The 15693-nt window shown below is 42.4% G+C and overlaps 2 protein-coding genes across 3 annotated transcripts in view; one reads left to right on the top strand and one right to left on the bottom strand.

The window, feature by feature from the left end:
- The window catches only part of LOC141201625 (uncharacterized), a 52934-nt gene extending 46200 nt beyond the window's left edge, over positions 1-6734 (top strand). Inside the window, exons 1-6 of one of the 2 annotated variants that reach the window (XM_073663631.1) lie at positions 381-460; positions 590-769; positions 852-975; positions 1059-1153; positions 1352-1442; positions 4796-6734. In XM_073663631.1, coding sequence (XP_073519732.1) covers positions 383-460; positions 590-769; positions 852-975; positions 1059-1153; positions 1352-1442; positions 4796-6399 — 2172 coding nt within the window. In that variant the 5' untranslated portion in view covers positions 381-382 and the 3' untranslated portion in view covers positions 6400-6734. Of the gene's footprint in view, positions 1-380; positions 461-589; positions 770-851; positions 976-1058; positions 1154-1351; positions 1443-4795 lie in introns of those variants that run through there. The other variant, XM_073663632.1, reaches the window with a different exon arrangement.
- LOC141201631 (uncharacterized) overlaps positions 1-15693 on the bottom strand; it is a 375891-nt gene that overhangs the window by 334968 nt on the left and 25230 nt on the right. The window lies entirely within an intron of this gene.

Here is a 15693-nt window from a genome sequence, read left to right as displayed (position 1 = left end):
GATACACACAGATGCCGCTCTGCCGCAGACTGGGACCCACTAGACACCAGACACCATGAGAAAGGCCTATGATAGGCCGAAACGTTGGAAATATCTGATTTCATTAGGGGTCTATCAAAATTAAGAAAACTTTCTTTGCTTCATTGCATAATAAAAAAATCATTTTCATGATAATTTGTTTGCTGGAATATATATATATTTTTTGACTGTTTCACTATTTTACTCCTGAGCACCACAAGCAGTGAGCACCCATTATTCACTTACTATTAATTTTATTATTACACAGAATTGTAAATATTTTACACCAACTCATCTTCAATCCACTCAGATTCCCACAATATGAGATACTAATAATTTATCTATATAATTTTCCTAGAGAAGAATGGATAGAGACAGAAAGAAGATGGCGGAGAGGATATTACACCTCACCCTAGAGATCCTCTTCCGGCTTACTGGAGAGGTGAGAGATTCTGATGACGTCACATTACATCATTCTTATCTATGGGAATAACAGATGGACAGAACTGGAGAGGTGAGGACTCTGGAAATGTCTGGAGGGAGATTTATGAATGTGTCTCTCCATAACCAGGATTACACAGTAGTGAAGAAGACCTCTAGTGAGCGCTGTCAGGACCCTGTGTCTGAGGGATGGGGAAGACCCCTGAGCCCAATCACGGGGCCTCCACCTCACCCCCTGATACATGAGGACATCAATGACCAGAAGATCCTAGAACTCGCCTACAAGATGATTGAGCTGCTGACTGGAGAGGTGACACTGCTGGGAATGCTGGGACATTATACAGTAACGCTATGAAGGGATCGGGGGATGACGGTATCATTGTATGTGTCAGGTTCCTATAAGGTGTCAGGATGCCGCTGTCTATTTCTGCATGGAGGAGTGGGAGTATTTAGAAGGACACAAAGATCTGTACAAGGACGTCATGATGGAGGTTCCCCAGCCCCTCACATCTCCAGGTAATAGACAGGACTAAATACACACGGCCTATAATTATCTGTATGTAAAGAATGAATTCAGTCCCTGTATGTGTTTCCTCCAGATCTATCCAGTAAGAGGACAACACCAGAGAGATGTCCCCGTCCACTTCTTCCACAGGACTGTAAACAAGACCCCAATGTTCCTCAGGATCATCAGGTAGATGGAGATAAGGTGTCATGAGATCTCCCCTATGATGTGTAGACGGCTGTGAAGGTCTTGTGCTCAGTCTTGTTTTATCCACCAGTATTATATGTTTTATACTTGTGTAATGAGAACGGTGGAGATGGCAGGATTAGAGCTGATCATAGATGGGACTTCTCCATCTGTCTGTGACTTTTACAATATTTGTTTCAGGGTGAAGATCTGACCCATATTAATACTACAGAGACATATGTAAGGGGTGATGAGCGGTGTAAAGAGGAGATTCCTACATATGACTACCCAGGTGAGTAGTAACCACTAAATGCAGAGAAGTCAAAGATTCTTCTCAGTCACCGGCTGTGGCTGCTTTATCGGTGGTGTAGTCCGGTTGTGTCACAATTGTGTGATCACAATTTTACCTCTAGACCACAACATTTTCCTCCATCCAAAAATGTTCACATTACTTTGTGTAATTGTGAAAGCCCTTTTCTATAGAACTTACAACCTGGAGGATCCACCTACCCCCTGGGATTAGGAGACGCTGACCCTTACCTGTCCAGATTTGTAAAATACAAAACCAAATGGCAGGGTACTTAGAATGTGCTGACAAGTTAGAAAATCAGTTGAAGAGAAAGTGGAGGGTAATGATGCTGTTGGCTTCCTAGATCCCTGATATCTTATTGGATGAATCTACCTTCTCTGCCTTCTGTGCTGCTGAATGTCCTCATATGGTCCCTACAAGACCAGGTCCAGCCTTTCTGGCCAAACTTCACTTTTATGATCGACAACATTAAATGTGCAGTGAGGCCAAGTGTGAATTTCTGTACAATAACAGCAGAGTTTCCCTTTATCCTGACTTTTCAATTTCTTTTTAAACCAACTAACTTCAAACAGGATTGTGATAAACTATACAGAAAACATTACACCTGTGCCATGATATATCTCTAAGCTGTGCGTGGCTGATGGCTGTAATATACATTTATTCACGCCTGCAGGAGATGTGTTGGCTCCAGCCCTGGTTTCATGGATTCACTCCACGTCATAAATTACATTATTTTTCAATCCTAAGGAATTCAGATTACTGCACAATCTCTCCTGAAATGGGGGCGCTAATACTTTCTCTACTCTTGTGCTCAGGAGTCATAGTAGCTCCAATGGTCCACCATAAATGAGTGTGACTCTGGTTTAGATTTGAAGTTCTCTTCCCTGATACATATATTGTTGTTGAGGATGTAACATATCTTTTATTCTGTATTTTTTAACAGGTTCATTTTGTATGATAGCTTTATTGTGGTGGGATCGGCCTGACTCAGTTATGTGACTCTGTAACTCTCTAGTCTTTAAAAGAAGGTCTCCATTACCTCTTCCCAATGCCCGAGGTCTAAATTTAAGACACCTCAGCTCTGCACTATTATACAAAGTTCTCTTTCAATGTCTACTATTTCTTCTTGAAACTCATCTCACAGAAAATATTGGCCCTTATCATTGTTTAGACCTCAGAGAGGTTTCACCACTAGTTACTCACTACTTACTGATGGAGACTGTTGAGTTTGATAATTTCAGTAGATGTGTTATTGTCTATAGTCACAGTTTTTGACTACAGTAGTTAGTGCCCAAAATACTCTGATTTAACCCCTTCCTGCAGCCAGTTTTGTGTTCCTATCAGGCACCATTTTCTTAATCTGACGTGTGTCACTTTATATGGTGATAACTTTGGAATTCTTCACAAAGGATAATAGGAATCAAATGGACCTTACAAATTATTTTCCAACTTCTCTTGAATCCAACAATACCCTATACACGGTTGTACCCTACTATCTGGGCACATGGCAGGTTAAGAAGGGAAGGAGCGACATTTAGCTATTTGAATGCAGATCTTGCTAGAATAGTTTGCAGACACAATGTGTTGGGGACACTGTTCATGGTCACCTGGCAGTTCAAAAGATGGCTACCACAAACAGGCTTGGCACTATCTACTCCATTTTCCAGATACCAGGGTTTGCCTTGCTCATCACCCTTTAATCCCAAGAAGAATAGTCAGGTAACCGGGTCAAAACAAGGGGGACAGAGAAAATACAAGATCAGAAGACACAAGAGTAGTCAGTAAACGGGCCGAGGTCACAACAAGAAACAAATCCACAAGCCGGGAGCTGAGCACAGAGGACTGAACCAGAGGAGAACAAGGCTGTAACTGGCAGCTTCCGGCAATATGCTTCCAGCTTTAGTAGAATGTGGTGCTTTCCAATTGGAATAAGCAGATTACTCCAGCTGGACAGCACACACACCCATACTGCCAGACTGGATGGTACTACAGGTCCCAGGCTACCTAATCTTAGTGGCTGGACACAGCCTGTGCCGTCCAGAGCTTCTGGTTCCGACATCTCCTCCATCACCAGTGCCACCTGCAGAATGATAAAGGTGGCGCCTGGTGACAGATGGAGACGTTGGGGCAGCAGATCCCAAAGGAGATGGGACACACTATTTACAGAAACCTTAAAGAAGTTGTCCAGTACTTTTTATAATTGCCCCAATGTCCCCCAATGTATTTACCCTGTGCCCATAAGTCTTTTTGTAATTACCTTCTGCTGTCCTTCTTGCCTGTAAGTGACGCTATCACTGGCCGCCTACAGACATCACGTGAGGCGTGACATCAGTGACATGGTCCCCGCGGTGAATGCTAGGCTGTGGGTGGGGTTACCCCATGCCTCACACCCGGCATCCACCACGCACTTTCCCTCTCCTCATTCATTGTGAAAGCGCGCGGTGGATTCTGGGTGTGACGCGCGGGGTAACTCTGCCCACAGCCCAGCATCCACCGTGGGGACCACGTCACTGATGCCACGCCTCACTTAACGTGATATCAGTGGAAGAAAGAGCCGGCTGCAGCCGGGGGTCATGTAATGCTTGTAGGCGGCCAGCGATATTGCCGCTCACAGGCAAGAAGGACAGCAGAAGGTAATTACAAAAAGATTTATGGGCACAGGTTAAATACATTGGCGAAATTGAAAAAAAGTACTGGACTACTTCTTTAATATAACAAAATGGCAGAAAACCAGAGTAGTAGAAATCACCATAAAGTGACTCCATTTTGCAAATTATAACCCGCAGTGAATTAATCTATAGGAGTAGTGAGTATTTTGACTCCACAGGCACTTTCGGAAATTAGCACACAATGAATGGTGGAGAGTGAAAATTGCCCATTGGCCATTTTATTGCCCAACACATAGTGCCCAGATTGTGCTCCAGGAGACACACACGGTAAATTAATGTCGGTTCTTCTCACTATAGTAATGCCAAATACATGGAGGCTAAATGTGGTTTGGGCGCACTGCAAGGCTCAGAAGTGAGGGGGAGATCTGACTTTGGGAAAGCGGATTTTGCTGCATTGGTTTATGGATGAGAAGAAGTTTTTATTGGTATCATTTTTGCCTACATAACATTGTTTGATGGCTTCTTATTCCATATTTTGGAGGCAGAATGAGCAAACAGTTGAACACCACGCTCTACTGGTTCATCCTATGAGGTTTTCTATTAGACTGTGAATTGTCATTCTGTCAATAACTTGTCATTTCTACAGATGTTTTAAGTAGAAATGTTCAAAAATATAAATTTCAAGGATATTTTATTCAAAATTAATAATTGTTTTTTTCTTGGCAGATGACTGTACCAGGAGATCAGAGGGACAGCTGACATCTTCAATTTTTAAATTGGATGATCTTGAAATCCCACAGGATACAATTGAAGTGAATGCCATTACTCCAGATATACCATCTTCCCTTCACAGCAAAGATCTGTCATCTGATCCTATGAAACAGCTCCTGTCTTCTGATTCATTACCGACTACTAAGGAAAATCAAAATAAAAAAATAAGCATTACAAAACAAACTGCTCGTAAAGGAAAGAAGTCATTTTCACGTTCAGAAAATGGAAATAGTTGTACCCTCGAAAAGTCTATTCTTAAACATCAAAAAATACACACAGCGGACAATAGATTTTTTTGTTCAAAATGTGGGAAATGTTTTAACCACAAATCAGATTTTGTCAAGCACCAGAGACTTCACATAGGGGAGAAGCCTTTTTCATGTTCAGAATGTGGGAAATGTTTTAACCGGAAAGCGCATCTTTATAACCACCAGAGAACCCACACAGGGGAGAAGCCCTTTTCCTGTTCAGAATGTGAGAAATGTTTTAACCATAAATCAGCTTTGGTTAATCACAAGAGAATTCACACAGGGGAGAAGCCTTTTACCTGTTCAGAATGTGAAAAATTTTTCAACCACAAAGCACATCTTAATATCCACCAGAGAACCCACACAGGAGAGAAGCCTTTTTCATGTTCAGAATGCGGGAAATGTTTTGTACAGCATTCAAGTCTTATCAAACATGAGAGAACTCACACAGGGGAGAAGCATTTTTCATGTTCAGAATGTGGGAAATGTTTTTACGATAAATCTGCTTTGGTTACGCACCAGACAATTCACACAGGGGAGAAGCCTTTTTCATGTTCCGAATGTGGGAAATGTTTTAACACTAAATCTGCTTTGGTTAAGCACCAGAGAATTCACACAGGGGAGAAGCCTTTTTCATGTTCAGAATGTGGCAAATGTTTTAACCGTAAATCATTTTTGGTTAACCACCAGAGAATTCACACAGGGGAGAAGCCTTTTTCATGTTCAGAATGTGCGAAATGTTTTCGTGACAAATCAGCTTTGGTTAAGCACCACAGAACTCACTCAGGGGAGAAGCCTTTTTCATGTTCAGAATGTGGGAAATGTTTTAATGATAAATCAGCTTTGGTTACGCATCAGAGAACTCACACAGGGGAGAAACCTTTTTCATGTTCAGAATGTGGAAAATGTTTTCGTGATAAATCAGCTTTGGTTAAGCACCAGAGAACTCACACAGGGGAGAAGCCTTTTTCATGTTCAGCATGTGGGAAATGTTTTAATGATAAATCAACTTTGGTTACGCATCAGAGAACTCACACAGGGGAGAAGCCTTTTTCATGTTCAGAATGTGGGAAATGTTTTAATGATAAATCAGCTTTGATTACGCATCAGAGAACTCACACAGGGGAGAAGCCTTTTTCATGTTCAGAATGTGGGAAATGTTTTAATGATAAATCAGCTTTGGTTAAGCACCAGAGAACTCACACAGGGGAGAAGCCTTTTTCATGTTCAGAATGTGGGAAATGTTTTAACCATAAATCAGCTTTGGTTAAGCACCAGAGAACCCACATAGTGGAGAAGCCTTTTTCCTAATCTTTTTTTTTAATCCAATATATTTTTGAGATTTTTTTTCATAATCTTTTTTTTTTACAAAACAAGAAACCAGTACATATAATAATAAGATAACATACCATAGGGATGACATACATGCATCTCTCCTATATATGCTTTCAGCTTGCCCATTACCATCTGATAACTTGCAGTTACTATATCTTACACTTAACATTCCACATTCTTGAAATCTTTTATATAACTATAATATTGTAATAAACATTATAATCCTATACACATATAGGTGTGCTATATTACCCATACCACATTTAAGGAATTCCAATACACATTACAATGAAACATTAGACCTCGCCAATACCCCCCTCCCCCATAAGTCATGGTCTCTCCAACAATAACCTCCTTGATGTCATTCCAGGTGTATCCGACCATAAACATTAAATCTTGTTTTTTATATACCCCTTTTTCTAATCTGATAATATGATTTATCCTATTTTTTAGTTCACTAATTTCTGGAGGTGAGGGGTTAATCCATTTGGATGCAATATGTTTCCTAGCTTGAAATAAAATACGTGAAATCCCTATTGAAATTGGGTCAAATTCCATATCATCCTTTAATACAGGGGTCCTCAAACTACGGCCCGCGGGCCACATGCGGCCCGCCGAGGAGGTTTATCCGGCCTGCCGGGTGTTTTTGCCGCCGCTGCCTGTCCTGCTTAGCAGACGACAGTTCAATGCCGGCGGGCCCTGTAATCGTGGGCGGAACGACGATGCCGCGAGTAAAGGCGATGCGCTGCCACTCCGGAAGACTTGCTGCCCTCCGTATACAGCACAGACGACGTGATGACGTCACGCGCCTGTGCCAGAAGTAGACAGAATCGAGCAGGCGCCTATTCAGAGCAGTGGGATACATGGGTGAGTACTGGTATTTTTTTTTATTTTTAACACTGGATCCGGTCTGACATGCTTATTGGGGACATTTACCTGCCTATTGGGGACATGTACCTGCCTATTAGGGACCTATGCTGCCTATTGGGGACCTATGCTGCCTATTGGGGATATTTACCTGCCTATTGGGGACCTATGCTGCCTGTTGGATATATTTACCTGCCTATTGGGGACCTATGCTGCCAATTTGGGATATTTACCTGCCTATTGGGGACCTATCCTGCCTATTGGGAACATTTACCTGCCTATTAGGGACCTATGTTGCCTATTGGGGACATTTACCTGCCTATTGGGGACACTTACCTGCCTATTGGTGACACTTACCTGCCTATTGGGGACCTATGCTGCCTATTAGGGACATTTACCTGCCAATTGGGGACCTATCCTGCCTATTGGGGATATTTACCTGCCTATTGGGGACCTATGCTGCCTATGGGGACACTTACCTGCCTATTGGTGACACTTACCTGCCTATTGGGGACCTATGCTGCCTATTAGGGACATTTACCTGCCTATTGGGGACATTTACCTGCCTATTGCGGCCCTATGCTGCCTATTGGGGACATTTACCTGCCTATTGGGGACATTTACCTGCCTATTGGAGACACTTACCTGCCTATTGGGAACATTTACCTGCCTATTGGGGACATATAACCTGCCTATTGGGGACATATAACCTGCCTATTGGGGACATATAACCTGCCTATTAGGAACCTATGCTGTCTATTGGGGACATTTACCTGCCTATTGGGGACATTTACCTGCCTATTGGGGAAATTTACCTGCCTGTTGGGGACCTATGCTGCCTATTTGGGATATTTACCTGCCTATTGGGGACCTATGTTGCCTATTGGGGACATTTACCTGCCTATTGGGGACCTATGCTGCCTATTGGGGATATTTACCTGCCTATTGGGGACCTATGCTGCCTGTTGGATATATTTACCTGCCTATTGGGGACCTATGCTGCCAATTTGGGATATTTACCTGCCTATTGGGGACCTATCCTGCCTATTGGGAACATTTACCTGCCTATTAGGGACCTATGTTGCCTATTGGGGACATTTACCTGCCTATTGGGGACACTTACCTGCCTATTGGTGACACTTACCTGCCTATTGGGGACCTATGCTGCCTATTAGGGACATTTACCTGCCAATTGGGGACCTATCCTGCCTATTGGGGATATTTACCTGCCTATTGGGGACCTATGCTGCCTATGGGGACACTTACCTGCCTATTGGTGACACTTACCTGCCTATTGGGGACCTATGCTGCCTATTAGGGACATTTACCTGCCTATTGGGGACATTTACCTGCCTATTGCGGCCCTATGCTGCCTATTGGGGACATTTACCTGCCTATTGGGGACATTTACCTGCCTATTGGAGACACTTACCTGCCTATTGGGAACATTTACCTGCCTATTGGGGACATATAACCTGCCTATTGGGGACATATAACCTGCCTATTGGGGACATATAACCTGCCTATTAGGAACCTATGCTGTCTATTGGGGACATTTACCTGCCTATTGGGGACATTTACCTGCCTATTGGGGAAATTTACCTGCCTGTTGGGGACCTATGCTGCCTATTTGGGATATTTACCTGCCTATTGGGGACCTATGTTGCCTATTGGGGACATTTACCTGCCCATTGGGGACCTATGCTGCCTATTGGGGACATTTAGCTGCCTATTGAGGACCTATGCTGCCTATTGGGGATATTTACCTGCCTATTGGGGACCTATGCTGCCTATTGGGGATATTTACCTGCCTATTGGGGACCTATGCTGCCTATTGGGGACATTCACCTGCCTATTGGGGACCTATGCTGCCTATGGGAACATTTACCTGCCTATTGGGGACATTTACCTGCCTATTGGGGACCTATGCTGCCTATTGGGGACATTTACCTGCCTATTGGGGGCTTTTACCTGCCTATTGGGGACCTATGCTGCCTATAGGGGACATTTACCTGCCTATTGGGGACCTATGCTGCCTACCTGCCTATTAGGAACCTATGCTGCCTATTGGGGAGATTTACCTGCCTATTGGGGAGATTTACTTGACTATTGGGGACATTTACCTGCCTATTGGGAACATTTACCTGCCCATTGGGGACATTTACTTGCCTATTGGGGACCTATGCTGCCTATTGGGAACATTTACTTGCCTATTAGGAACCTATGCTGCCTATTGGGGACATTTACCTGCCTATTGGGGACCTATGCTGCCTATTGGGAACATTTACCTACGTATTAGGAACCTATGCTGCCTATTGGGGACATTTACTTGCCTATTGGGGACATTTACCTGCCTATTGGGGACCTTTACCTGCCTATTAGGAACCTATGCTGCCTATTGGGGACATTTACTTGCCTATTGGGGACTCTCACACCACACCAGTCTGAGCCTGAGGTAAAAGCGGAGTTCCACCAATATGGGCACTGGTGAGGCTGAAATTATATAGACTGGCAAGGCTTCATTGATGGGCAGTGCAGTCTGTATGTCTCTATGTGGGCAATTTTATTTTTGGTATTATTGTCTACCTGCAATTGGGGACATTTACCTGTCTATGGGGGACCTATGCTGCCTATTGGGAACATTTACCTGCCTATTGGGGACCTATGCTGCCTATTGGGGACATTTACTTGTCTATTGGGGACATTTACCTGCCTATTGGGGACACTTACCTGCCTATTGGGGACATATAACCTGCCTACTGGGGACCTATGCTGCCTATTGGGGACCTACAGTGGTGGCCAAAAGTATTGGCACCCCTGCAATTCTGTCTGATAATACTCAGTTTCTTCCTGAAAATGATTGCAATCACAAATTCTTTGGTATTATTATCTTCATTTAATTTGTCTTCAATGAAAAAAACACAAAAAGAATTGTCCTAAAGCCAAATTGGATACAATTCCACACCAAACCTAAAGAAGGGGGTGGACAAAAGTATTGGTACCCTTTGAAAAATCATGTGATGCTTCTCTAATTCGTGTAATTAACAGCACCTGTAACTTACCTGTGGCACCTGACAGGTGTTGGCAATAACTAAATCACACTTGCAGCCAGTTAACAAGGATTAAAGTTGACTCAACCTCTGTCCTGTGTCCTTGTGTGTACCACATTGAGCATGGAGAAAAGAAAGAAGACCGAAGAACTGTCTGAGGACTTGAGAAACCAAATTGTGAGGAAGCATGAGCAATCTCAAGGCTACAAGTCCATCTCCAAAGACCTGAATGTTCCTGTGTCTTCCGTGCGCAGTGTCATCAAGAAGTTTAAAGCCCATGGCACTGTGGTTAACCTCCCTAGATGTGGACGGAAAATAAAAATTGACGAGAGATTTCAACGCAAGATTGTGCGGATGGTGGATAAAGAACCTCGACTAACATCCAAACAAGTTCAAGCTGCCCTGCAGTCGGAGGGCACAACAGTGTCAACCCGTACTATCCATCGGCGTCTGAATGAAAAGGGACTGTATGGTAGGATACCCAGGAAAACCCCACTTCTTACCCCGAGACATAAAAAAGCCAGGCTGGAGTTTGCCAAAACTTACCTGAGAAAGCCTAAAACGTTTTGGAAGAATGTTCTCTGGTCAGATGAGGCAAAAGTAGAGCTTTTTGGGAAAAAGCATCAACATAGAGTGTACAGGAAAAAAAAGAGGCATTCAAAGAAAAGAACACGGTCCCTACAGTCAAACATGGCGGAGGTTCCCTGATGTTTTGGTGTTGCTTTGCTGCCTCTGGCACTGGACTGCTTGACCGTGTGCATGGCATTATGAAGTCTGAAGACTACCAACAAATTTTGCAGTATAATGTAGGGCCCAGTGTGAGAAAGATGGGTCTCCCTCAGAGATCAAGGGTCTTCCAGCATGACAATGACCCAAAACACACTTCCAAAAGCACTATAAAATGGTTTGAGAGAAAGCACTGGAGACTTCTAAGGTGGCCAGCAATGAGTCCAGACCTGAATCCCATAGAACACCTGTGGAGAGATCTCAAAATGGCAGTTTGGAGAAGGCACCCTTCAAATATCAGGGACCTGGAGCAGTTTGCCAAAGAAGAATGGTCTACAATTCCAGCAGAGCATTGTAAGAAATTCATTGATGGTTACCGAAAGGGGTTGTTCGCAGTTATTTTGGCTAAAGGTTGTGCAACCAAGTATTAGGCTGAGGGTGCCAATACTTTTGTCCGGCCCTTTTTTGGAGTTTTGTGTGAAATGATCAATGATTTGATTTTTGCTTCCTTCTCTTTTGTGTTTTTTCCTTGCAAGCAAATTAAATGAAGAGAATAATACCAAAGAATTTGTGATTGCAATCATTTTCAGGAAGAAACAGAGTATTATCTGACAGAATTGCAGGGGTGCCAATACTTTTGGCCACCAATGTATGCTGCCTATTGGGGACGTTTACCTGCCTATTGGGGACATTTACCTGCCTATTGGGGACCTATGCTGCCTATTAGAGTGACCTTTACTTGCCTATTAGGAACCTATGCTGCCTATTGGGGATATTTACCTGCCTATTGGGGACTCTCGCACCACACCAGTCTGAGCCTGAGGTAAAAGCGGAGTTCCACCAATATGGGCACTGGTGAGGCTGAAATTATATAGACTGGCAAGGCTTCATTGATGGGCACTGATCAGACTGCATTATTGGGCAGTGCAGTCTGTATGTCTCTATGTGGGCAATTTTATTGCTGGTATAATGTTTTTGTAGCGCTGTATATATAATTGGTATTTTACTAAAAGCAATTTGGAATCCCTAGGAAATAATGATATCAAGAAAAAGAAAAATTGACGCGGAGTGTAGGATATTCAAAGAACAGTGGACTTATGATTACTTTTTCATGCAGTACAAGGAAAGAGCTGAGTGTTTGATATGTCAGAATATAGTGTCTGTGTTCTAAGGATACAATTTGCTTCGACACTATCAAACTCAATATAAAGATAAATATGATTGTTTGGTCGGAGAAAGGAGAAAGGATAAAATATTAAAACTGAAAAATACATTGACAACTCGGCAAAATACTTCTGTGAAGCAGAAGCAGCTAAATATTTCATCACTGCGAGTAAGTTTTCAAGTTGCCAAGCTAATAGCGGGCACTGGCCGACCATTCCTGGGGGGAGAATTTGTTACAGAATGCCTTCTTTCTGTTGCCAAAGAGATGTGTCCAGAGAAGGCCGAATTATTTAGTACAGTGAGTCTTTCAGGACCTACCATTACACGAAGGATTGAAGAAATGGGAGACAATTTGCTTCAGCATTTGCAAAACTCTGCAAAAACACTTTCCTATTTTTCCTTGGCACTCAACGAAAGTAATGATATTCGTGATTCTGCACAACTTCTAATTTTTATTCGTGGGACGAATGACTGTTTCGAAGTCACAGAAGAGCTTGCTGCACTGCAAGGCATGAAAGGAAGAACTACAGGAGAGGAGATCTATGAAAAGGTTTGCCAAACTGTGAATGGTTTGGAGCTGGACTGGGCTAAACAAGCCAGTGTGACTACTGATGGTGCTCCTAGCATGGTGGGGTCTAAGGAAGGAGTAATTGCTCGCATTAACCAAGAGATGGACAAACATGACCATTCTCATCCAATACTGCCTCATCCACCAACAGGCGCTGTGTAGTAAATCACTGGAGTGGGACTCTGTTAGGAAAATTGTGGTATCTTGTGTTAATTTCATTAGAGCTAATGCATTAAACCACTGACAATTTCAGGAATTTCTGCCTGAGCTAAATGTTGCCTATGAAGATGTTCTGCACCACACAGAAGTGCGTTGGCTGAGTCGAGGGAGAGTTTTGAGACATTTCTATGGCTTACTTCCACAGATTACAGCTTCTCTGCTTTCAAAAACAAAGAAGTACCGGAGCTCAATGATGCGGAATGGAAATGGCACCTTGCCTTTCTGACCGATGTAACAGAGTTACTTAACAGTTTCAATGTACAACTTCAAGGAAAGGGGAAGCTCCTCTGTGATATGCAATCACATGTGAAAGCATTTGAAGTAAAATTAGGCCTCCTCATCAAAGAAGTGAAGGAGGAAAATCTCTGCCATCTCCCCACAACTCAAAATCTGTTAGTGGAAAAACCATTGGTTGCATTCCCAAACAAAACATGTGTGGATTCACTGGAAAAGTTCCAAAAGGAGTTCCAATGTAGATTTAAAGATTCATCTCCATGAACAGGACATGCAGCTTTTCCGTAACCCATTTTTTTATTGACATTGAAAATGTGGATACAATTTACCAAATGGAACTGGCTGAAATGCATAATTGTGACTCTGAAAGATGCATTCAAGTCAAGCAGCCTTCCTAATTTCTATGCATCTCTCCCCTCTGAGACATATCCTAATCCCAGGAACCTTGCACTCAAAATGGCAACCATCTTTGGCAGCACTTATGTCTGTGAACAGACTTTTTCCAGAATGAAACATGTGAAATCTCCAACCAGATCCAGACTAACTGATGCACACTTGCATCACTTGTTACGACTAGCAGTGACAAATATGGAACCGGACATGGACCATCTCATTAGCCAAAAGCTGGCCCATAGTTCCCATTGACATACCGGTAAGTTTGTTGATTTAACTTTACTTGTTCTTCATTTTAAATATTGTATTTATTCCCGTTTTGTTTTTTTTTACTTTAAAATAAGATATGTGCAGTGTGCATAGGAATTTGTTCATAGTTTTTTTTAAACTATATTCCGGCCCTCCAATGGTCCAAGGGACAGTGAACTGGCCCCCTGTTTGAAAAGTTTGAGAACCCCTGCTCTAATATACCTAATAGGCATTTTTTGGGGTCTGGTTGAATATCTATTTTATATACCCTCTTTATAATAGACAGAACTCCTTTCCAGTATTTTCCTAACTCCCAGCATTCCCATAGCGGATGTAATAGGCCCGCAGCATCCATGTTACATCCTGGACATTCAGCAGCAGTCCGGTATCCTATGTTGCATAGGAATCTAGGCGTCTTATATTTCCTATGTATTAATATGATCTGGGAAAATCTCTGTGTCTCATATAAAGATAATTGGGGAACCAGTTCTAATACCGCTCTCCATTGATCCTCAGAAATTGGACCTATATCTCCATCCATTTTTGTCTAGCTGGAGAAGGAAATATTGTTAAATAAGAATTAAAAAGACTCAGTAAATATCAGAAATACGACCCTTAGTATTTCCCTTCTCTAATACCAACTTAACAAAAGTATTATTTTCTACCCAAAAGGGCGTCCATCTTGATTTGCATTTAAGAGTGTTCCATAAGGACCAATGAATATCCTACTTATTCATTGTGTTATTTCTCATGGCAGCCGCTAGTTCAAAAGTATTATTTGTGGTTACTCTGTCAATTACGGCTGATATCAAAGGCACATTAGTTTGAAACCAGAAGTTTACATACACTATATAAAAAGACACATCAGCATGTTTTTCTCAATATCTGAGATGAAATCAGAATAAACCTTTCCCGTGTTAGGTCAATTAGGATTACCATAATTTTTAATATTTTCCAAATGCCAGAATAATGAGAGAGAGAATGTTTTAAGGCATTTTTATTACTTACTCCAAAGTCAAAAGTTTACATATATTTCATTAGTATTTGGTACCATTGCCCTTAAACTGAATGACTTGGGTCAAACGTTTGGGATATCCTTCCACAAGCTTTTCAGAATAGTTGTTCGGAATTTGGGCCGATTCCTCCTGACAAAACTGGTGTAACTGATCCAGGATTGTAGGTCGCCTTGCTCGCATCTGCCTTTTCAATAGGACTGAGATCAGGGCTTTGTGATGGCCACTCCAAAACATTGACTTTGTTATCCTTAAGCCACTTTCTTACCATTTTGGCAGTATGCTTCAGGTCATTGTCTATTTGGAAGACCCATTTCCGCCCAAGCTTTAACTTCCTGGCTAATGTCTTGAGATGTTGCTTCAGTATTGCCACATAATCTTCTTTTCTCATGATGCCATCTATTTTGTGAAGTGCATCAGTCCCTCCTGCAGCAAAACAACTCAACAACAAGATGCTGTCACCCCCGTGTTTCACAGTTGGGATGGTGTTCTTAGGCTTCCAAGCTTCTCCCTTTTTCCTCAAAAGGTAACGATGGTCAGTATGCCCAAAAAGTTCAATTTTAGTTTCATCAGACCACAGAATATGTCTCCAAAAATTAAGCTCTTTGTTCCTGTGTGCATGTGCAAACATTAATCTGGCTTTTTTATGTTTTTTTTTTGAGTAATGGTTTCTTCCTTTTCTTGAGTAATGGCAGAGTAGCCTTTCGGCCCATGTTGATACAGTACTCGTTTCACTGTGGATATTTACACAATCTTATCAGCTTCCGCCATCATCTTCACAAGGTCT

This window comes from Phyllobates terribilis, unplaced genomic scaffold (genome assembly GCF_046119375.1).
Source record: "Phyllobates terribilis strain yellow unplaced genomic scaffold, ASM4611937v1 Scaffold_120__1_contigs__length_5212024, whole genome shotgun sequence".
Classification (NCBI taxonomy): Eukaryota; Metazoa; Chordata; class Amphibia; order Anura; family Dendrobatidae; genus Phyllobates; species Phyllobates terribilis.
This window is presented reverse-complemented; position numbering and strand designations above follow the sequence as displayed.